This window comes from Nerophis lumbriciformis, linkage group LG29, assembly GCF_033978685.3.
Source record: "Nerophis lumbriciformis linkage group LG29, RoL_Nlum_v2.1, whole genome shotgun sequence".
Taxonomy (NCBI): Eukaryota; Metazoa; Chordata; class Actinopteri; order Syngnathiformes; family Syngnathidae; genus Nerophis; species Nerophis lumbriciformis.
The window spans coordinates 6,306,061-6,332,378 of NC_084576.2; the positions used below are offsets into that span (position 1 = coordinate 6,306,061).

Here is a 26,318-nt window from a genome sequence, read left to right on the forward strand (position 1 = left end):
CTGGCTGCCGTCTCGTCGATGGCGGGAAAATGATGTGGGTCGCCATGACAACAGCTCCCGAGCGGCAGCGGGCAAGGCGGAATGAGGCCGACAAAGAGGACGACGCGCAGAACGGGAAGACAAGAAAAGAGGAGCTGAGGTAGAAGGTGATTAAAAAGCAAAAGAAGAGACGGCGACGGGAATGACAAACATGTGAGCGACAAGATGAAAAGAGGCCTACAGTTAGCTAGCAGGAGAGCTTGATGTCCATTTTGTCTATATGGGAGGGCCACGAAAACACAATCACTCAATTTTAACGAACATTGAATATTGAACATACAGTATTTGGCTGCATTAGATGGTGCAAATATTTTTTTATGGATTATTATTTTAATTTGCAACATTACATTATTATAATACTGTTAATTATTATGCTTTATATATATTACTACACCGGTAAAGTATTCTAATTAAATCAAAATATGTTAACAAGTCAATTACTGCAACAAATAGTTGCAGTAATTGAAAAAAAGTAAAATAAGAATACAACTATATAAAATTGTTATTGATATATATTGTATTAATTTGTATTAATAATGTATTATACTGTTTAAAAAATAAATTAAATGAGTTGTACTTGTATAGCGCTTTTCTACCTTCAAGGTACTCAAAGCGCTTTGACACTACTTCCACATTTACCCATTCACACACACATTCACACACTGATGGAGGGAGCTGCCATGCAAGGCGCTAACCAGCAGCCATCAGGAGCAAGGGTGAAGTGTCTTGCTCAGGACACAACGGACATGACGAGGTTGGTACTAGGTGGGGATTGAACCAGGGACCCTCGGGTTGCGCACGGCCACTCTCCCACTGCGCCACGCCGTCCCTAATAATAATACTGATGAACAGGAGTAATAATAAGTAGTAAGTACAATTAAATACTCATTTAACTTTCTGCATTGAATTATTAGTATTCAATTTATGAAATATTATATTTATATTTAATTTCATATTTTTGTATTTTACTTATGTATATCAATTAAAAATAATAATTAACAAGAGTCAGCAAATACAATAAGTCCATTAAAATCATTTAAAATACTGCCAGGTAATTAATTATCAATAATATTAAATTGATGAATTAGTAAGACTATTATTTACAATTTAATTTAATGTTATTATTATATTATATTGATTAAGTATAGAAATGAAATAACTAGAGGTTTTTAACAATTCAAATATTACATAGAGATTTATTTGCAATTTGTTCATAGTTAACTCAAAATTAATCGCAGCTAGATTCATCATTAATAAGTGTACATTAGACAAATCATTTCAAAGTTTTTAATACCACGACTGGACAATTAGTTTGTTTTGAAATGAAAACTTTTGGTTTTAAACACAAAAAGGACATAAATATGCTTTTAATGACAATTAAAATATATATATATATATATATATATACCAGCCAGATTTCGTATTTTGTAGGAATACAGAATTTGCATCTCTGCTGTAGGAGCACTTGCATTCAGAGGAGGAGCTACACCATGTTTAGACACATTAGTAACACAACATGTGGATTGTTAGGGTTGTGATTTGATTGTCAAAGATGTTTGGTCATGTAATGTGTGATATTTCTACCTGAATAAATGCTTCTGATATTCTGTACATGACATGTTGTACAAGTTAATGTTCTTCATATCTCTAGATGACAATGTTTTAACCTTCTATATTTATGATTAAAGTCTGATATTAAGCCTGATAAAGATTCTGTAATTGCGGACAATAAACCAGAGCATGTTATAAAATTAACACTGTAATCAAGCCTGCCACAAAATGTCCCCCTCTATTCTCCTCAACTGATGTACTTGCATTTATTTAGGCAGAAATATCACAGATTTCGTCACAAAACATATTTGACAATAAAAGCATGATGTAATGTAAGACATTTTTCATTTAGTTACTGTCGTTAAGACTGGATGTGACACATAGCGCTTTTATTGTGAAGCCGGACGTGTGTGACTGGTTTGAGAAGAGAAGGATCTTACAGTTGCACTTACACTGCGTTATTATCACGTTAACCTTGACTGCCCTAGAAATAATACATTGACCAACAAGAGTGATAAATACAATAATTACATTAAATGATTTACAGTAACAAGATATTAGGATTACATTTACGAACAAATACTTTTATTTGCTCGTTTCTTTCACTTAATTGTTACTATTATTAGTGATAACAATAACAATATAACGATTCTGATTGTTTTAATATAACAGACAGTGATTACAATATTCTGAAAAAAAAGTTGAATAAAATCATCGTCTGCAGCTGAATTTGAAATGGTGGTGTACCTGATGAAGTGTCCGGTGAGTTTCCAGGCTAACTGTTAAAAGTAGGCGTGGGTAACTTCCACCCTTTGTGATGGCGAGCAACAGCCTCCAAGATGGCGCCGGTCCAAACTACTGCCTGCAAGATATGTGTGGCCCGCCGGTGTCTTCAATTTGCCAGCGAGACATCTTAGGTTGAATAAAAAATCTGGCTGCAGAGAGATTTCATCTATCTATCCATTTCCTTCCGCTTATCCGAGGTCGGGTCGCGGGGGCAGATTTCAATTAATTTTAAAAGTCAATGTATATGCTGCTGCTTTGTCACCAGTAGTAATTCAGGTCTATGACCACTTCACATTATTTGAATGAAGTTAAGCGCAGCAATTACTTATATGACCAAATGCAAACGACCTACCCTAGTCATGGTGCAAAAGAAAATCATGGTCACACTCAAGACAATATAACACAAACTGTCAATATTATAAAAAATCGTCCATGCACCATAAAACAATTTCAGAATTACAGCAATTTAAATTTATTACAATAAATAATAGGAACAATGCAAAACACTCTCCATACTTATCCATGTTTGGTGCCTTTTAGCTGCTTGATATTTCTGATTGATTACAAAACTTTAAGGAGGTCGTCACGGAAGTAAACAAGGTAGCAGTTCAACTTTCACATACTCTTAATATCCTTTTGTATTATTATTATTAATTATGTATCCATTAGATTAATATAATACCATATATATACATATATATATATATATATATATATATATATATATATATATATATATATATATATATATATATATATACATATATATATATATATATATATATATACATATATATACATATATACAGCCTGAATGATTACCGACCAGTGGCCCTCACTCCGGTAATCATGAAGTGCTTTGAGCGACTTGTTCTCCAGCACATCAAGGATACCATATCCCTCCAGACTTCGACCCCCACCAGTTCGCATACCGGGCGAACAGGTCCACAGAGGACGCCATCGCTGTTGCTCTCCACTCTGCTCTGAACCACCTGGAGCAGCAGCAGAGCTACGTCCGGATGCTCTCTGTGGACTATAGCTCTGCCTTCAATACAATAATCCCGGACAGACTCTGCAATAAACTGGACACTCTTGGCCTCCCCCCTCTCACAAACGCCTGGATAAGGGACTTCCTAACGGACCGACCCCAGAATGTGAGACTTGGCCCGCACCTCTCATCCTCCCGCACGCTGATCATCGGCTCCCCACAGGGCTGTGTGCTGAGCCCCCTCCTCTACTGCCTTTACACCCATGACTGCAGTCCGGCCCACAGTGACAACCTTACCGTCAAGTTCGCCGACGATACCACAGTGGTCGGGCTCATCTCCAGGGGTGACGAGGCTGCCTACAGAGAGGAGGTCCTGAAGCTGACGGCCTGGTCTTCGGAGAACAACCTCGCTCTCAACACCAGCAAGACCAGAGAGATCATCGTCGACTTCAGGAGGAGCAGCACCGACCCTGCCCCCCTCTACATCAACGGCGAGCGTGTAGAGAGGGTCCACACCTTCAGGTACCTTGGAGTCCACATCTCTAATGACTTCTCCTGGACAGTCAACACCACATCAATCATCAAGAAGGCTCAGCAGCAGCTACACTTCCTTAGAGTCCTCGGGAAGTACAACCTGAAGCCTGACCTGCTGCTGACCTTCTACCGCTCGTCCATCGAGAGCCTGCTGACCTACTGTATTACGGTATGGTACGGCAGCTGCACTGCAGCAGACAGGGAGAGGCTGCAAAGAGTGGTCAAGATGGCTCAGAAGATCCCTCTCCCCTCTCTGACGGACATCTACACCTCCCGCTGCCTCAACAGAGCCAGTGCCATCATCAAGGACAGCACCCACCCTGGCTCTGACCTGTTCCACCTGCTGCCCTCTGGGAAGCGCTACAGGTGCATTAAAACCAAAACAAACAGGCTAAAGAACAGCTTCTTCCCCAGGGCCATAACCATCCTGAACGGACTGCCCCATTGTCCCTCATAACTGCCTTATCTTCGGTGCAATAACCCATTCCACCAACCACCCTGTTTTTGTTTTTGTTTTTTTCATGTATATATTCATTTCACACCATATTCATTGCACTTCTACATTTTTTATATTTTTATATATTTGCACATTGTTTTTCTAGCATGCACACATCGCACTGTATGGAATGGCCTCAATCTCGTTACCTTGCGTAATGACAATAAAGCTGATTCTGATTCTGATATACATATATATACATATACATGTGTATATATATATATACACAGATATATGTATATAAATATACACATATACACACATTGTATATATCATAATACATATATATTATACATAACCGAGCGGTATAGCTCGGTTGGTAGAGTGACCGTGCCAGCAACTTCAGGGTTGCAGGTTCGATCCCCGCTTCCGCCATCCTAGTCACTGCTGTTGTGTCCTTGGGCAAGACACTTTACCCACCTGCTCTCAGTGCCACCCACACTGGTTTAAAAATGTAACTTAGATATTGGGTTTCATAATGTAAAGCGCTTTGAGTCACTTGAGAAAAGCGCTATATAAATGTAATTCACTTCACTTCACTATATATATATATATATATATATATATATATATATATATATATATATATATAGATACATACATATATATATATGTGTGTATATATATATATACACATATATATATATTATATATGTATGTGTGTAGATATATTAATGTATATATACACACATATCTACTTATGTATGTATATATACACACACACATCCATATGTATACACGTATACACATACATACAGTACATATATACACATATGTGTACACACACATACATATATATATATGTGTATATATATATATTTATATATACTGTATATATATACTGTATATATATAAAATAAACACACACACAAATATATATATATATATATATATAAACACACACACACACACATATATATATATATATATATATATATATATATATATATATATATATATACACATATATATAAACACACATATATATATACACATATATATATATGTCTTAATAAGGTTATCCAAAAAATAGTGCTCGATACCGTAGTAGAGCGCAATATATGTATGTGTGGGGAAAAAAATCACAAGACTATTTCATCTCTACAGGCCTGTTTCATGAGGGGGGTACCTGAGAAATAACAGCTACCAACCATTCACGAAACCCAACACAACACTCCAATACGTGCACCATGACAGCAACCATCCACCCACCACCACGAAAAGAATACCTACCGGAATCAATAAAAGGCTATCGATGCTGTCATCTAGCAAAGCTGAATTTGACCAAGCAACCCCCCCGTACCAAAAAGCCCTTGATGAAAGCGGATACAATTTCACCCTCACCTATGAACCCACGGCAGGAAACCAGCCAAAAAAGAACAGAAAACGAAACGGCATCATCTGGTACAACCCCCCATACAGCAAAAACGTCTCAACGAACATTGGACACAAATTCCTCAACCTGATTGACAAACACTTTCCCAAAGACAACAACCTAAGAAAAGTATTCAACAAGAACAACATTAAATTGAGCTACAGCTGCATGAACAATATACGACAAATCATCTCAAACCACAACAAAACAATTGCAAATGAGCCGTCGACCCCCAGTCAGAACGACTCCAAAACCAACAAAGCATGTAACTGTCGAAAGAAACCTGATTGCCCCCTCAACGGGGGATGCTTACAAACATCAGTTGTCTACCAATCTAAGGTAATACGCAAGGACATTAACACATCCGACACATATGTAGGATTAACCGAGGGTGAATTCAAAACCAGATGGAACAACCACAAGGCTTCTTTCAGGAACAAAAACCTGCGAAATACCACAGAACTCAGCAAACACATTTGGGACCTCAAAGACAATAATGTTGAATATTCAATAACATGGCAAATTCTTGCATCCAGCACACCTTACAATAGTGGTAATAAAAGATGCAACCTATGCTTGAAAGAGAAACTGTTTATTATCTACCGTCCAGACCTGTCATCCCTCAACAAGCGCAGCGAAATTGTAACAACATGCCGCCATAGACGGAAACACCTCCTAGGTAACACATGAACCAATCACCACGCCCCTAGGCCAGCCTGTACCCACCCACTCTGTGCCCTATATAAACCATGGTATGCAAATGCTCCCATTAAAATCTCCTGACGATTGAGGGTACCCCCCCTCATGAAACAGGCCTGTAGAGATGAAATAGTCTTGTGATTTTTTTCCCCACACATACACACATATATATATATATATATATATATATATATATAAACACACATTATTATACATTTATGTACTTTACATGCAGCCGGTTTTCGGCCCTGGACCAAATATTTTTCGCCCAAGACTATGATGATGATTCATATGACCATTATGATATTGGCTGGAGATGTGCGGCAGGTTCTCTTTTTGCATGAGGCTCAGAGGTGACCTCAATAAAACCTCCCAATCTTATGCCGCCGAAAAGATTAACTGCGGCCTCAACGCTGGCAGCCCTGTCAGTGCACGTACACACACAAACAAACACACACACACACACACACACACACACACACACACTGAGACAGGAATGATTGGTTTGCTGGGTGGCTGGTGGAGGGCACAGTGAGGAGGTGATTAAATAAGACGAGGTGGCAGATGAAACACTTATCCGATATGGAGGCGGGCATGTTCAGCCAATCAGCGCACGGCACATTGATGAGGTCACGTGGCGATGTAAGGGTGGCGCGGGTGCATGAGCCGCCGGGACTGGGTCGGCCATTATACCTGCGCGGGTCACGCGGGCGTTAATCCGACCGCCGATGATACTCACTCTAATGAGTGGCTAGCTAACAATTATAAAACCACTTATTTCCCCTTGTTGACATTTTTGTCCACTAGCTAAATAAACCACCAAGCATCAGAACACATCAGATGCTGACAAATTACGCTACGAGGCTAAACTCGGCAAATGCGACGATAACCGTGTTTGATTGTTGCGCGGTTTGTCAATAAAAACGTTTTATCCCGGGTAGCAAAAACAAATGATTAAAATGATTTAGGTCTTCTTTATTTACGGTAAATATAACACATCCGATTTCAATGAACGCTTTTCGGTTGCGCCACAGAAAATGCTGAACTTTTAGGGAGTCAGCCTGCTAACAAAAGGACAAACCACCGTAAATTCCGGACTAGAAGACGCTACTTTTTCCCTTCACTTTGGACCCTGCGGCTTATAAGACGGTGCGGCTAATTTATGGGGGTTTTTTTTCCCGCTGACGGCCATAATAACAGTAGGTTAAAAAAACAACAAGCAAATACACTTGGAAGGTGTTTTATTGTTTGTGCTATGGCGTCATCTTTTGGATGAGTTCGCTCACTGCAGGTGTCGTTTGGTCTTCGAGCCATCTATAACGTTTCTACTGGTATAGATTCCAAGCAACATTAGTAAGTTTTACAGTTAAACTAAAACGATTCTTACTTACTAAACTGTCCAATGCTATCGTAATGTAATGAAGCTAGCGTTGTTAGTTTTAGCTCAAATGCTAACACGTTCACGAGTGTCTGCGTTAGTGTTATGAACTTACAACGGCATTCTTTTTGTATTGTTTCAGTTTCGTAAAGTGGAGTTATTAAGTCTGTTTAGCTGATTGGAGAGCTAGCTTGCGCAGCTGGTGGGTCCATGAGGATGACTTCCGTTTTGTTTGATCATCCGTTTTACTGCCGTGTTACTGACGATTGGAAACAATTAATGTACGTAAATAAACACTTACATAATCTTTTTGCGTAAATAACTCATTTCGCAACGTATATATCTGCGACTTATAGTTCGGTGCGGCTAATACATGGAAACATATTTTTTTACCCTAAAAATTTAGTGGGTGCGGCTTATATACCGGTGCGCTCTATAGTCTGGAAAATATGGTAAGCACTAATGATCGTAATGTATTGTCGCCATTTCTAATATAAAGTAGCGTACAGTTTTTAACTCGGGTCTGTCAGTAGCCTCGCTATGGAAGCGCTAAAACTACGACAAAGACGACAGGGAGAAGACGCTGTCAAAGTAGGGGCATGTAAGAGACGGTCAGAAAGTGTTTTACATGTCGAACAAATATCATAATACGAACAAATACAATACGTACAAATATCATAATACGAACAAATATCATAATACAAACCAATATCGTATTACGAACATAATACGAACAAATATAATACGAACAAATATCATGATACGAACAAATATAATACGAAGAAATATCCTAGTATGAAGAAATATCATAATACGAAGAAATATCATAATATGAACAAATATTGTACGAACACATATCTTAATACGAACAAATATCCTAATATGAACAAATATAATACGAACAAATATCCTAATACGAACAATATCATAATACGAACAAATATCGTAATACAAACAAATATAATATGAAAAAATATCCTAATACAAACAAATATCCTAATATGAACAAATATCATGATACGAACAAATATCATGATACGAACAAATATCCTAATACGAACAAATATAATACGAAGAAATATCCTAATATGAAGAAATATCATAATACAAAGAAATATCATATCAACAAATATTATACGAACAAATATCTTAATACGAACAAATATCCTAATACGAACAATATCATAATACGAACAAATATCGTAATACAAACAAATATAATATGAAAAAATATCATAATACGAATAAATATCCTAATATGAACAAATACGAATAAATATCATAATACGAACAAATATAGTACGAACAAATATCCTAATAGGAATACATATTATAATACAAACAAATAATTCAAACACATATCATAATACGAAAAAATATAATACGAACAAATACGAACATATATCATAATACGAACAAATATAATACGAACAAATATCCTAATACAAACAAATATCCTAATAAGAACAAATATCATGATACGAACAAATATAATACGAAGAAATATCCTAGAATGAAGAAATATCATAATACGAAGAAATATCATAATATGAACAAATATTATACGAACAAATATCTTAATACGAACAAATATCCTAATATGAACAAATATAATACAAACAAATATCCTAATACGAACAATATCATAATACGAACAAATATCGTAATACAAACAAATATAATATGAAAAAATATCCCAATACAAACAAATATCCTAATACGAACAAATATCATGATACGAACAAATATCATGATACGAACAAATATCCTAATACGAACAAATATAATACGAAGAAATATCCTAATATGAAGAAATATCATAATACAAAGAAATATCATATCAACAAATATTATACGAACAAATATCTTAATACGAACAAATATCCTAATACGAACAAATATCCTAATACGAACAATATCATAATACGAACAAATATCGTAATACAAACAAATATAATATGAAAAAATATCATAATACGAATAAATATCCTAATATGAACAAATACGAATAAATATCATAATACGAACAAATATAGTACGAACAAATATCCTAATAGGAATACATATTATAATACAAACAAATAATTCAAACACATATCATAATACGAAAAAATATAATACGAACAAATACGAACATATATCATAATACGAACAAATATAATACGAACAAATATCCTAATACAAACAAATATCCTAATAAGAACAAATATCATGATACGAACAAATATAATACGAAGAAATATCCTAGAATGAAGAAATATCATAATACGAAGAAATATCATAATATGAACAAATATTATACGAACAAATATCTTAATACGAACAAATATCCTAATATGAACAAATATAATACAAACAAATATCCTAATACGAACAATATCATAATACGAACAAATATCGTAATACAAACAAATATAATATGAAAAAATATCCCAATACAAACAAATATCCTAATACGAACAAATATCATGATACGAACAAATATCATGATACGAACAAATATCCTAATACGAACAAATATAATACGAAGAAATATCCTAATATGAAGAAATATCATAATACAAAGAAATATCATATCAACAATTATACGAACAAATATCTTAATACGAACAAATATCCTAATACGAACAAATATCCTAATACGAACAATATCATAATACGAACAAATATCGTAATACAAACAAATATAATATGAAAAAATATCATAATACGAATAAATATCCTAATATGAACAAATACGAATAAATATCATAATACGAACAAATATAGTACGAACAAATATCCTAATAGGAATACATATTATAATACAAACAAATAATTCAAACACATATCATAATACGAAAAAATATAATACGAACAAATACGAACATATATCATAATACGAACAAATATAATACGAACAAATATCCTAATACAAACAAATATCCTAATAAGAACAAATATCATGATACGAACAAATATAATACGAAGAAATATCCTAGAATGAAGAAATATCATAATACGAAGAAATATCATAATATGAACAAATATTATACGAACAAATATCTTAATACGAACAAATATCCTAATATGAACAAATATAATACAAACAAATATCCTAATACGAACAATATCATAATACGAACAAATATCGTAATACAAACAAATATAATATGAAAAAATATCCTAATACAAACAAATATCCTAATACGAACAAATATCATGATACGAACAAATATCATGATACGAACAAATATCCTAATACGAACAAATATAATACAAAGAAATATCCTAATATGAAGAAATATCATAATACAAAGAAATATCATATCAACAAATATTATACGAACAAATATCTTAATACGAACAAATATCCTAATACGAACAAATATCCTAATACGAACAATATCATAATACGAACAAATATCGTAATACAAACAAATATAATATGAAAAAATATCATAATACGAATAAATATCCTAATATGAACAAATACGAATAAATATCATAATACGAACAAATATAGTACGAACAAATATCCTAATAGGAATACATATTATAATACAAACAAATAATTCAAACACATATCATAATACGAAAAAATATAATACGAACAAATACGAACATATATCATAATACGAACAAATATAATACGAACAAATATCCTAATACAAACAAATATCCTAATAAGAACAAATATCATGATACGAACAAATATAATACGAAGAAATATCCTAGAATGAAGAAATATCATAATACGAAGAAATATCATAATATGAACAAATATTATACGAACAAATATCTTAATACGAACAAATATCCTAATATGAACAAATATAATACAAACAAATATCCTAATACGAACAATATCATAATACGAACAAATATCGTAATACAAACAAATATAATATGAAAAAATATCCCAATACAAACAAATATCCTAATACGAACAAATATCATGATACGAACAAATATCATGATACGAACAAATATCCTAATACGAACAAATATAATACGAAGAAATATCCTAATATGAAGAAATATCATAATACAAAGAAATATCATATCAACAAATATTATACGAACAAATATCTTAATACGAACAAATATCCTAATACGAACAAATATCCTAATACGAACAATATCATAATACGAACAAATATCGTAATACAAACAAATATAATATGAAAAAATATCATAATACGAATAAATATCCTAATATGAACAAATACGAATAAATATCATAATACGAACAAATATAGTACGAACAAATATCCTAATAGGAATACATATTATAATACAAACAAATAATTCAAACACATATCATAATACGAAAAAATATAATACGAACAAATACGAACATATATCATAATACGAACAAATATAATACGAACAAATATCCTAATACAAACAAATATCCTAATAAGAACAAATATCATGATACGAACAAATATAATACGAAGAAATATCCTAGAATGAAGAAATATCATAATACGAAGAAATATCATAATATGAACAAATATTATACGAACAAATATCTTAATACGAACAAATATCCTAATATGAACAAATATAATACAAACAAATATCCTAATACGAACAATATCATAATACGAACAAATATCGTAATACAAACAAATATAATATGAAAAAATATCCCAATACAAACAAATATCCTAATACGAAGAAATATCATGATACGAACAAATATCCTAATACGAACAAATATAATACGAAGAAATATCCTAATATGAAGAAATATCATAATACAAAGAAATATCATATCAACAAATATTATACGAACAAATATCTTAATACGAACAAATATCCTAATACGAACAAATATCCTAATACGAACAATATCATAATACGAACAAATATCGTAATACAAACAAATATAATATGAAAAAATATCATAATACGAATAAATATCCTAATATGAACAAATACGAATAAATATCATAATACGAACAAATATAGTACGAACAAATATCCTAATAGGAATACATATTATAATACAAACAAATAATTCAAACACATATCATAATACGAAAAAATATAATACGAACAAATACGAACATATATCATAATACGAACAAATATAATACGAACAAATATCCTAATACAAACAAATATCCTAATAAGAACAAATATCATGATACGAACAAATATAATACGAAGAAATATCCTAGAATGAAGAAATATCATAATACGAAGAAATATCATAATATGAACAAATATTATACGAACAAATATCTTAATACGAACAAATATCCTAATATGAACAAATATAATACAAACAAATATCCTAATACGAACAATATCATAATACGAACAAATATCGTAATACAAACAAATATAATATGAAAAAATATCATAATACGAATAAATATCCTAATATGAACAAATACGAATAAATATCATAATACGAACAAATATAGTATGAACAAATATCCTAATAGGAATACATATTATAATACAAACAAATAATTCAAACACATATCATAATACGAAAAAATATAATACGAACAAATACGAACATATATCATAATACGAACAAATATAATACGAACAAATATCCTAATACAAACAAATATCCTAATAAGAACAAATATCATGATACGAACAAATATAATACGAAGAAATATCCTAGAATGAAGAAATATCATAATACGAAGAAATATCATAATATGAACAAATATTATACGAACAAATATCTTAATACGAACAAATATCCTAATATGAACAAATATAATACAAACAAATATCCTAATACGAACAATATCATAATACGAACAAATATCGTAATACAAACAAATATAATATGAAAAAATATCCCAATACAAACAAATATCCTAATACGAAGAAATATCATGATACGAACAAATATCCTAATACGAACAAATATAATACGAAGAAATATCCTAATATGAAGAAATATCATAATACAAAGAAATATAATACAAAGAAATATCATATGAACAAATATTATACGAACAAATATCTTAATACGAACAAATATCCTAATACGAACAAATATAATACTAACAAATATCCTAATACGAACAATATCATAATACGAACAAATATCGTAATACAAACAAATATAATATGAAAAAATATCATAATACGAAGAAATATCCTAATATGAACAAATACGAATAAAAATCATAACACGAGCAAATATAATACTAACAAATATCCTAATAGGGATACATATTATAATACAAACAAATAATTCAAACACATATCATAATACGAAAAAATATAATACGAATACATATCATAATACGAACAAATAGGAACATATATCATAATACGAACAAATATAATACAAAGAAATATCATAATACGAACAAATATAATACGAATAAATAAATTATTAAGGACGTACACGTGCTGAAGCATTTTAAAACACGATACGAGATAGATTTATATTTCTAGTGCCAAATTTGTCCAATAACTGTTTCATTGTTGTTAAACCTAAAAGTTTAAACCTGAAAACTATTGGACATGAATTCCTTTCCAGGTGGCGTTTGGTATCAATGAAGGATCAAACATGTATCCCCCACGAAGCGTATCAAGAGGCCTTGATTCGCGGCGTACGTCGATATCGGTGACACTGGCGAGGGATTGGAAACGCGCGGTCGATCGACCCAGTCTCGAGTGCGGCGAGGAATGCAGATGGTGATTGGGACACAAGCCATGTGCTGATTGTGGACATTTAATGCCCAATTAGGTCCAGCTTACCGTCGTCAAAGAAAACAAAACTCTGAGAGGTGTCTGCTGGCGGAGGAGAGGAGAAGAGAAGAAGAAGACAAAAAAGAGGTCAGAGTCACGGAGAGCGCACACACACACACCAACACACACACACACACACACACACATACACACAAATTTCCTTGTACCTCCTGCATGTCAAACTGTGGTTCGTCAATGCGTGCAGACATCTTTATCATCATTAACGTACGCTCGGCTATTAGCGCTAATCCCATTTTTATCACCGGTAGATGAGATCAGATTAATTAACACACCAGAACATGACAAAGCTTCAATTAGCAATCACCGAGCTTCACTTTCCTACATTTTGTCCTGTTACCGCCTTATTCCTCAATAGGAAAATTGCATTTTTGTCCTCAAAATTCCACACATAATACTCCACAAGGACAATGTGAAAAACTAGCATTTTTTATTTTTTGCAAATTTATGAAAAATAAAACCAAAAAACAACAACACATGTACATACGTATTCACATCCTTTCCATCAGGTTGGATGGGAAGCGTTGGTTTTCATCCGAGGATGTCTCTGCATTTGGCTGCATTCATCTTTCCCTCTATCCTGACTAGTCTCCCAGTTCCTGTTGCTGAAAACCATCTCCACAGCATGATGCTGCCACCACCATGCTTGACTGTAGGGATGGTATTGGCCTGGTTTTTCTCCAAACATGATGCCTGCCATTCACACCAAAGACTTCAATCTTTGTCTCATCAGACCAGATAATTTAGTTTCTTTCAGGTGCATTTTGGCAAACTTTTGACTAAGAAATGGCTTCCGTCTGGCCCACTCTACCATACAGGCCTGATTGGTGGATTGTCCTTCTGGAAGAAGAGGAATGCTGTAGCTCTGACAGAGTGGCCATGGTCTTGGTCACCTCCCTGACTAGACTAAGATGAATGCAGCAATGTACAGAGACAATCTGGATGAAAACCAACGCTTCCCATCCACCCTGATGGAGCTTGAGAGTTGCTGCAAAGAGGAATGTGCCAAACTGCCCAAAAATAGGTGTGCCAAGTTTGTGGCATCGTATTCAAAAAGACTTGAGGACAGCTGGGAATACTTCTGTACATGTGTGTTTTTTTGTTTTTTTTTAAATAACTTTGCAACCTACCCAAGAATATACAACAATTCTTCTCAACAAAAGAGGAGAAATATAATCTTAGAGAAAAACATTTGTACGCACGTACAACACTTAAGCCAGTGGTTCTTAACCTTGTTGGCGGTACCGAACCCCACCAGTTTCATATGCGCATTCACCCAACCCTTCTTTAGTGAAAAATAAAATTCAGTTTTTTTTCAAATTCAAAACAAAGTTACATTTTTTTGGTAACACTTTAGTATGGGGAACATATTCTAAGTAACAAATACTTAATTGACAGTTTTTTGGACACTAGGGGAACATATTCTAAGTAACAAAGACTTAATTTAGAGGTATTGGGTTAGGGTTAGAGGGTTAGGTGTGACAATCTGTCACTTCATTTCGGTTTGTTTCCATGTTTTTGTATTTACTTCCTGTCAGTGCTCTTATTTTGTTATATTTCCTGTTGGTTCCGCTGAGCACTGTTTTCTCCTCACCTGCCGGTGATTGGCAGCCGGTCCACACCTGCTGCCAATCAGCAGATGCCTATTTATGTTTTCACTCGAGCACTCCTCAGTGCTCGACGATAGACTATGTTTGGAACTGTTGTATGCAAGACTGCTACATTTCTCTGTTGTTTTATTATTAAAATCATCTTACCTGCTCATCCTCATCCTGGTTCTTGCATCTTGGGGTCACACAAACGGAAGCCATGCGAGTTCCTCACAGTATCGTCGAGCCAGAAGATTGTGTCCTCGCGAGAACCCCTGTCGGCGATGCACAGCCGACCTTCTGGACCGCACAATTTTTGGAGGACTTAAAAGCCAGGTTTGTGCGGTCCCAGCCCACAGCAGGCTCGGACCTTCCCTCTCCGCCTCGACCGCCGGTTCCGGCTCTCCGACCGGCGAGGCCACCACCGCCTTCGCTCCTCCCGGCTCGGCCGCCGGTTCCGGCTCTCCGACCGGCTAGGCCACCGCCGCCTTCGCTCTTCCCGGCTCGGCCGCCGGTTCCGGCTCTCCGACCGGCTAGGCCACCGCCGCCTTCGCTCTTCCCGGCTCGGCCGCCGGTTCTGGATCTCCGACCGGCGCGGCCACTGCCACCATCTTCCCCGTCGCCTGCTGTGCATCCTGTCCCGGCTCCACGGCAATCGCCTGTGCCAGCGCGTCGACCACCGGTTCCCACACCGCGTCGCACGCCAGTCGCAGCCCCGCGTCTTACGCCGGTCGCGGCGCCACGACGACCAACACCGGCTGAGTGCCCAGCACCCGTTCCTGCTCCAAGGCAGCTTCCAGCAGCTGCACCACGGCTGCTATCCCTTCCATCTCCCGCTCATCCTGCCAGTCCGGCGAAGGCTCCAGTGGAGCCCAACGTGATGTCCTTCCTGGCCTCCTGCTGGGACTCGGCGAGGGACGTATCTTTATCCCTCCTCCTGGCCCCCTTCTGCCCGTCCCTGGTTTTCGCACCGGGGGACATAAAAGACCCAGAACTCCTTCTCCCAGTGGTGGACGGCGTCTGGCATCCGCCTAGTGGAGGGGGGGCTACTACCAGCAGCAGTGCAGCCAAGCACACGCCGCTGTCATCCCCGCCATCGTCTCCTCCCACGGAGACATCATCGTCTCTTTCCAAGGCGCCGCCACCTTCATCTTCTCTGGCGCGCCTTCGCACTGCGCGGACATCTTCCGCGTCACCGGTGGGACTCCGCACGACACCGCCATCTTCCTGGTCGGCAGCGGATCCACCCACGACCACATCTCCGGCGGGCTTTCGCATGGCGCCGCCATCTTCAGTGTCATCATTGTCGACGACTCCGCCCACGATGACATCATCTCTTGCACGCCTTCGCACGGCGCGGAGGTCTTCCGCGTCACCGGCGGGACTCTGCACAGTGCCGCCATCTTCATCGTCGGCAGAGGATCCACCGACGACGCTGTCATCCTCGTCGCCGCCAGCTGCGCGACCTCCTCCTTGTCGGCCACTAATGTGGCCGTTCCGTGGTCGTCCACCTCGCCAGTGGCAGCGGCGTTCAACGCGTCGCCGCCACCTGACTCTCCCTCGCTGGCTGCGGGGACACTTGGCCTGGCGACCCTCCGCCATGTCCTCCCTCCACCCTCCCGTAATTTTTGGACTTATTTCCGTTCTTGTTTCCAGGGAACATCTGGAATCTGTTCCTTGAGGGGGGGGGTCCTGTGACGATCTGTCACTTCATTTCGGTTTGTTTCCATGTTTTTGTATTTACTTCCTGTCAGTGCTCTTATTTTGTTATATTTCCTGTTGGTTCCGCTGAGCACTGTTTTCTCCTCACCTGCCGGTGATTGGCAGCCGGTCCACACCTGCTGCCAATCAGCAGATGCCTATTTATGTTTTCACTCGAGCACTCCTCAGTGCTCGACGATAGACTATGTTTGGAACTGTTGTATGCAAGACTGCTACATTTCTCTGTTGTTTTATTATTAAAATCATCTTACCTGCTCATCCTCATCCTGGTTCTTGCATCTTGGGGTCACACAAACGGCAGCCATGCGAGTTCCTCACATTAGGGTTATAATAAGGCCACAATAAGGCATTAATAAGTACTTAATATTGACTAGTTAAGAGCCAATATGTTACTAATTTGCATGTCAATAAGCAACTAATTAATGGTGAATATGTTCCCCATACTAAAGTGTTACCATGTTTTATTACTGGTGCACAAAATGAACCGTGCATGAACATCACCTTGTTCAAAGAACAAAACCAACACAGTGCATAAACTCACAACAAATTACACACCTGCAAATCAGTGTGACTTCTGCTGTTGCCGTATCCGTAATACGCCGATAGGGAGAAGTTTGTATTTGCACGATGAGTCGGGTGTGTCTTGACCTCCGCCGAACCCCTGAGCCCAACTCACCGAACCCCTAGGGCAGTGGCTCTCAACCTTTTTTCAGTGATGTACCCCATGTGAATTTTTTTATTTTATTTCAAGTACCCCCTAATCAGAGCAAAGCATTTTTGGTTGAAAAAAAGAGATAAAGAAGTAAAATACAGCACTATGTCATCAGTTTCTGATTTATTAAATTGTATAACAGTGCAAAATATTGCTCATTTGTAGTGGTCTTTCTTGAACTATTTGGGAAAAAAAGATAGGTTTTTATTTATATTTATAAAGGATTTTTGAATTGTTGCTATTTTTAGAATATTTAAAAAAAATCTCACGTACCCCTTGGCATACCTTCAAGTACCCCCAGGGGTACGCGTACTCCCATTTGAGAACCACTGCCCTAGGGTTCCATCGAACCCAGGTTAAGAACCACTGACTTAAGACCTTCAGTATATCAGTATGTGGAATTAAATTATAGAATGGATTAAGCAAAGCAACCAAACAATGTACTAATATGATCCACTTCAAGAAACTCTTCAAACTTAGTGTACAAAGTACAAAGAAGAAGAACCATGATAAACATTCTGAATTTATCTCATCCATCCATTCATTTCCAAGATAATCTTACTCATCTCACCATATGGAATGTAACTTACTTCACCGAGTATTATTTATTTATTTTTGTTGTTATTACTTACGGAGTATATTGTGAATACATTGAGAACAGGAAGTGAACAAAAGTTTTAGCAACTGTTATGTAAAAGAAAAGGGGTAGGATTAAATAAGCTCTGCTTCTTCCTACTCCTTCCTAGTCTTTGGTGTAAATTCTTCATCACCATGATGAGTCTTGTTTACTCATGTGCTCCAAAGAAAGCACACGTTAGCGAGGACAGAAAAACAAGAAGCTGGCTTCCAAAAATGAAGGAAAAAAAAAAAAGTGTTTCCTCAGTGAAGGCTGGAGGACCAATTATCTCAGTGGGCTTTCATCTTCTCTCTTCTCTATCCCTTTATAACCAATCCTAGCCAAGGACAAGGTTAAAAAAAAATTTAAAAAAAAGATTTTCGAATAAATTGCAATTCTTATCTGTAACGATGCTTAATCGATAAAATAAAAAAATAAAATAATAAATCTAAATAATATTTTTAGTTTTTCTCTGCGAAGGCCCTATCGAAATTGCTTTGTTTAATATTAGTCTATCACTTCGATCGCTTTTTTGAGACATTTAACAAGCATGATGAATCACAAATCTGGTGAAAATTTGTATATGTTTGGGAATTTTCAAAATTGAAAAAATAAACCCTTCCAAAAATAAATAAATAAATAAAAGTCGATTTAAAAAAAAAAAATTGCGATTCTTATGTGTAACCATTCTTAATTGATTCAAAAAAATAAAAAAAACGATTAAAAAAACAAACTATATTTGAATTTTTCCTCTGCGAAGGTCCTATTGAAATTTGTTTAATATTATTCTATCAATTCGATCGCATTTTTAAGGCATTTAACAAGCATGAAAAATCACACATTTTTGCACGCGCGAAAATTTTTATATTTTTGTGAAATATAAAAAAAAATTAAAAAATAAAAAAAAAGATTTTCGAATAAATTGCAATTCTTATCTGTAACGATTCTTAATCGATAAAATAAAAAAATAAATCTAAATAATATTTTTAGTTTTTCTCTGCGAAGGCCCTATCGAAATTGCTTTGTTTAATATTAGTCTATCACTTCGATCGCTTTTTTGAGACATTTAACAAGCATGATGAATCACAAATCTGGTGAAAATTTGTATATGTTTGGGAATTTTCAAAATTGAAAAAATAAACCCTTCCAAAAATAAATAAATAAATAAAAGTCGATTTAAAAAAAAAAATCGCGATTCTTATGTGTAACCATTCTTAATTGATTCAAAAAAATAAAAAAAACGATTAAAAAAACAAACTATATTTTAATTTTTCCTCTGCGAAGGTCCTATTGAAATTTGTTTAATATTATTCTATCAATTCGATCGCATTTTTAAGGCATTTAACAAGCATGAAAAATCACACATTTTTGCACGCGCGAAAATTTTTATATTTTTGTGAAATATAAAAAAAAATAAAAAAATAAAAAAAAAGATTTTCGAATAAATTGCAATTCTTATCTGTAACGATTCTTAATCGATAAAATAAAAAAATTAAAAAATACATCTAAATAATATTTTTAGTTTTTCTCTGCGAAGGCCCTATCGAAATTGCTTTGTTTAATATTAGTCTATCACTTCGATCGCTTTTTTGAGACATTTAACAAGCATGATGAATCACAAATCTGGTGAAAATTTGTATATGTTTGGGAATTTTCAAAATTGAAAAAATAAACCCTTCCAAAAATAAATAAATAAATAAAAGTCGATTTAAAAAAAAAAAAAATCGCGATTCTTATGTGTAACCATTCTTAATTGATTCAAAAAAATAAAAAAAAACGATTAAAAAAACAAACTATATTTTAATTTTTCCTCTGCGAAGGTCCTATTGAAATTTGTTTAATATTATTCTATCAATTCGATCGCATTTTTAAGGCATTTAACAAGCTTGAAAAATCACACATTTTTGCACGCGCGAAAATTTTTATATTTTTGTGAAATATAAAAAAAAATAAAAAAATTAAAAAAAAGATTTTCGAATAAATTGCAATTCTTATCTGTAACGATTCTTAATCGATAAAATAAAAAAATAAAAAAATAAATCTAAATAATATTTTTAGTTTTTCTCTGCGAAGGCCCTATCGAAATTGCTTTGTTTAATATTAGTCTATCACTTCGATCGCTTTTTTGAGACATTTAACAAGCATGATGAATCACAAATCTGGTGAACATTTGTATATGTTTGGGAATTTTCAAAATTGAAAAAATAAACCCTTCCAAAAATAAATAAATAAATAAAAGTCGATTAAAAAAAAAAAAAATCGCGATTCTTATGTGTAACCATTCTTAATTGATTCAAAAAAATAAAAAAAACGATTAAAAAAACAAACTATATTTGAATTTTTCCTCTGCGAAGGTCCTATTGAAATTTGTTTAATATTATTCTATCAATTCGATCGCATTTTTAAGGCATTTAACAAGCATGAAAAATCACACATTTTTGCACGCGCGAAAATTTTTATATTTTTGTGAAATATAAAAAAAAATAAAAAAATTAAAAAAAAGATTTTCGAATAAATTGCAATTCTTATCTGTAACGATTCTTAATCGATAAAATAAAAAAATAAAAATATAAATCTAAATAATATTTTTAGTTTTTCTCTGCGAAGGCCCTATCGAAATTGCTTTGTTTAATATTAGTCTATCACTTCGATCGCTTTTTTGAGACATTTAACAAGCATGATGAATCACAAATCTGGTGAAAATTTGTATATGTTTGGGAATTTTCAAAATTGAAAAAATAAACCCTTCCAAAAATAAATAAATAAATAAAAGTCGATTTAAAAAAAAAAAAATCGCGATTCTTATGTATAACCATTCTTAATTGATTCAAAAAAATAAAAAAAACGATTAAAAAAACAAACTATATTTTAATTTTTCCTCTGCGAAGGTCCTATTGAAATTTGTTTAATATTATTCTATCAATTCGATCGCATTTTTAAGGCATTTAACAAGCATGAAAAATCACACATTTTTGCACGCGCGAAAATTTTTATATTTTTGTGTAATATAAAAAAAAATAAAAAAAATAAAAAAAAGATTTTCGAATAAATTGCAATTCTTATCTGTAACGATTCTTAATCGATAAAATAAAAAAATAAAAAAATAAATCTAAATAATATTTTTAGTTTTTCTCTGCGAATGCCCTATCGAAATTGCTTTGTTTAATATTAGTCTATCACTTCGATCGCTTTTTTGAGACATTTAACAAGCATGATGAATCACAAATCTGGTGAAAATTTGTATATGTTTGGGAATTTTCAAAATTGAAAAAATAAACCCTTCCAAAAATAAATAAATAAATAAAAGTCGATTTAAAAAAAAAAAATCGCGATTCTTATGTGTAACCATTCTTAATTGATTCAAAAAAATAAAAAAAACGATTAAAAAAACAAACTATATTTTAATTTTTCCTCTGCGAAGGTCCTATTGAAATTTGTTTAATATTATTCTATCAATTCGATCGCATTTTTAAGGCATTTAACAAGCATGAAAAATCACACATTTTTGCACGCGCGAAAATGTTTATATTTTTGTGAAATATAAAAAAAAATAAAAAAAATTAAAAAAAAGATTTTCGAATAAATTGCAATTCTTATCTGTAACGATTCTTAATCGATAAAATAAAAAAATAAAAAAATAAATCTAAATAATATTTTTAGTTTTTCTCTGCGAAGGCCCTATCGAAATTGCTTTGTTTAATATTAGTCTATCACTTCGATCGCTTTTTTGAGACATTTAACAAGCATGATGAATCACAAATCTGGTGAAAATTTGTATATGTTTGGGAATTTTCAAAATTGAAAAAATAAACCCTTCCAAAAATAAATAAATAAATAAAAGTCGATTTAAAAAAAAAAATCGCGATTCTTATGTGTAACCATTCTTAATTGATTCAAAAAAATAAAAAAAACGATTAAAAAAACAAACTATATTTTAATTTTTCCTCTGCGAAGGTCCTATTGAAATTTGTTTAATATTATTCTATCAATTCGATCGCATTTTTAAGGCATTTAACAAGCATGAAAAATCACACATTTTTGCACGCGCGAAAATTTTTATATTTTTGTGAAATATAAAAAAAAATAAAAAAATAAAAAAAAAGATTTTCGAATAAATTGCAATTCTTATCTGTAACGATTCTTAATCGATAAAATAAAAAAATAAAAAAATAAATCTAAATAATATTTTTAGTTTTTCTCTGCGAAGGCCCTATCGAAATTGCTTTGTTTAATATTAGTCTATCACTTCGATCGCTTTTTTGAGACATTTAACAAGCATGATGAATCACAAATCTGGTGAAAATTTGTATATGTTTGGGAATTTTCAAAATTGAAAAAATAAACCCTTCCAAAAATAAATAAATAAATAAAAGTCGATTTAAAAAAAAAAAAATCGCGATTCTTATGTGTAACCATTCTTAATTGATTCAAAAAAATTAAAAAAACGATTAAAAAAACAAACTATATTTGAATTTTTCCTCTGCGAAGGTCCTATTGAAATTTGTTTAATATTATTCTATCAATTCGATCGCATTTTTAAGGCATTTAACAAGCATGAAAAATCACACATTTTTGCACGCACGAAAATTTTTATATTTTTGTGAAATATAAAAAAAAATAAAAAAATTAAAAAAAAGATTTTCGAATAAATTGCAATTCTTATCTGTAACGATTCTTAATCGATAAAATAAAAAAATAAAAAAATAAATCTAAATAATATTTTTAGTTTTTCTCTGCGAAGGCCCTATCGAAATTGCTTTGTTTAATATTAGTCTATCACTTCGATCGCTTTTTTGAGACATTTAACAAGCATGATGAATCACAAATCTGGTGAAAATTTGTATATGTTTGGGAATTTTCAAAATTGAAAAAATAAACCCTTCCAAAAATAAATAAATAAATAAAAGTCGATTTAAAAAAAAAAAATCGCGATTCTTATGTGTAACCATTCTTAATTGATTCAAAAAAATAAAAAAAACGATTAAAAAAACAAACTATATTTTAATTTTTCCTCTGCGAAGGTCCTATTGAAATTTGTTTAATATTATTCTATCAATTCGATCGCATTTTTAAGGCATTTAACAAGCATGAAAAATCACACATTTTTGCACGCGCGAAAATTTTTATATTTTTGTGAAATATAAAAAAAAAAAAAAAAAAAAAAAAAAAGATTTTCGAATAAATTGCAATTCTTATCTGTAACGATTCTTAATCGATAAAATAAAAAAATAAAAAAATAAATCTAAATAATATTTTTAGTTTTTCTCTGCGAAGGCCCTATCGAAATTGCTTTGTTTAATATTAGTCTATCACTTCGATCGCTTTTTTGAGACATTTAACAAGCATGATGAATCACAAATCTGGTGAAAATTTGTATATGTTTGGGAATTTTCAAAATTGAAAAAATAAACCCTTCCAAAAATAAATAAATAAATAAAAGTCGATTAAAAAAAAAAAAATCGCGATTCTTATGTGTAACCATTCTTAATTGATTCAAAAAAATAAAAAAAAACGATTAAAAAAACAAACTATATTTTAATTTTTCCTCTGCGAAGGTCCTATTGAAATTTGTTTAATATTATTCTATCAATTCGATCGCATTTTTAAGGCATTTAACAAGCATGAAAAATCACACATTTTTGCACGCGCGAAAATAGTTTTTCTCTGCGAAGGCCCTATCGAAATTGCTTTGTTTAATATTAGTCTATCACTTCGATCGCTTTTTTGAGACATTTAACAAGCATGATGAATCACAAATCTGGTGAAAATTTGTATATGTTTGGGAATTTTCAAAATTGAAAAAACAAACCCTTCCAAAAATAAATAAATAAATAAAAGTCGATTTAAAAAAAAAAAATCGCGATTCTTATGTGTAACCATTCTTAATTGATTCAAAAAAATAAAAAAAACGATTAAAAAAAACAAACTATATTTTAATTTTTCCTCTGCGAAGGTCCTATTGAAATTTGTTTAATATTATTCTATCAATTCGATCGCATTTTTAAGGCATTTAACAAGCATGAAAAATCACACATTTTTGCACGCGCGAAAATTTTTATATTTTTGTGAAATATAAAAAAAAATTAAAAAATTAAAAAAAAGATTTTCGAATAAATTGCAATTCTTATCTGTAACGATTCTTAATCGATAAAATAAAAAAATAAATCTAAATAATATTTTTAGTTTTTCTCTGCGAAGGCCCTATCGAAATTGCTTTGTTTAATATTAGTCTATCACTTCGATCGCTTTTTTGAGACATTTAACAAGCATGATGAATCACAAATCTGGTGAAAATTTGTATATGTTTGGGAATTTTCAAAATTGAAAAAATAAACCCTTCCAAAAATAAATAAATAAATAAAAGTCGATTTAAAAAAAAAAATCGCGATTCTTATGTGTAACCATTCTTAATTGATTCAAAAAAATAAAAAAAAACGATTAAAAAAACAAACTATATTTTAATTTTTCCTCTGCGAAGGTCCTATTGAAATTTGTTTAATATTATTCTATCAATTCGATCGCATTTTTAAGGCATTTAACAAGCATGAAAAATCACACATTTTTGCACGCGCGAAAATTTTTATATTTTTGTGAAATATAAAAAAAAATAAAAAAATAAAAAAAAAGATTTTCGAATAAATTGCAATTCTTATCTGTAACGATTCTTAATCGATAAAATAAAAAAATAAAAAAATAAATCTAAATAATATTTTTAGTTTTTCTCTGCGAAGGCCCTATCGAAATTGCTTTGTTTAATATTAGTCTATCACTTCGATCGCTTTTTTGAGACATTTAACAAGCATGATGAATCACAAATCTGGTGAAAATTTGTATATGTTTGGGAATTTTCAAAATTGAAAAAATAAACCCTTCCAAAAATAAATAAATAAATAAAAGTCGATTTAAAAAAAAAAAAATCGCGATTCTTATGTGTAACCATTCTTAATTGATTCAAAAAAATTAAAAAAACGATTAAAAAAACAAACTATATTTGAATTTTTCCTCTGCGAAGGTCCTATTGAAATTTGTTTAATATTATTCTATCAATTCGATCGCATTTTTAAGGCATTTAACAAGCATGAAAAATCACACATT

At 32.9% G+C, this 26,318-nt stretch overlaps 1 protein-coding gene across 5 annotated transcripts in view; it reads right to left on the bottom strand.

The window, feature by feature from the left end:
- The window catches only part of slc4a11 (solute carrier family 4 member 11), a 409,353-nt gene that overhangs the window by 161,514 nt on the left and 221,521 nt on the right, over positions 1–26,318 (bottom strand). For 3 of the 5 annotated variants that reach the window (XM_061925140.2, XM_061925138.2, XM_061925137.2), the window contains exon 6: positions 14,576–14,611. The exons of 1 other annotated variant lie outside the window; for it this stretch is intronic. In XM_061925140.2, the coding sequence (XP_061781124.1) occupies positions 14,576–14,611 (36 nt within the window). The remainder of the gene's footprint in view (positions 1–14,575; positions 14,612–26,318) is intronic. One more of the 5 variants, XM_061925139.2, reaches the window with a different exon arrangement.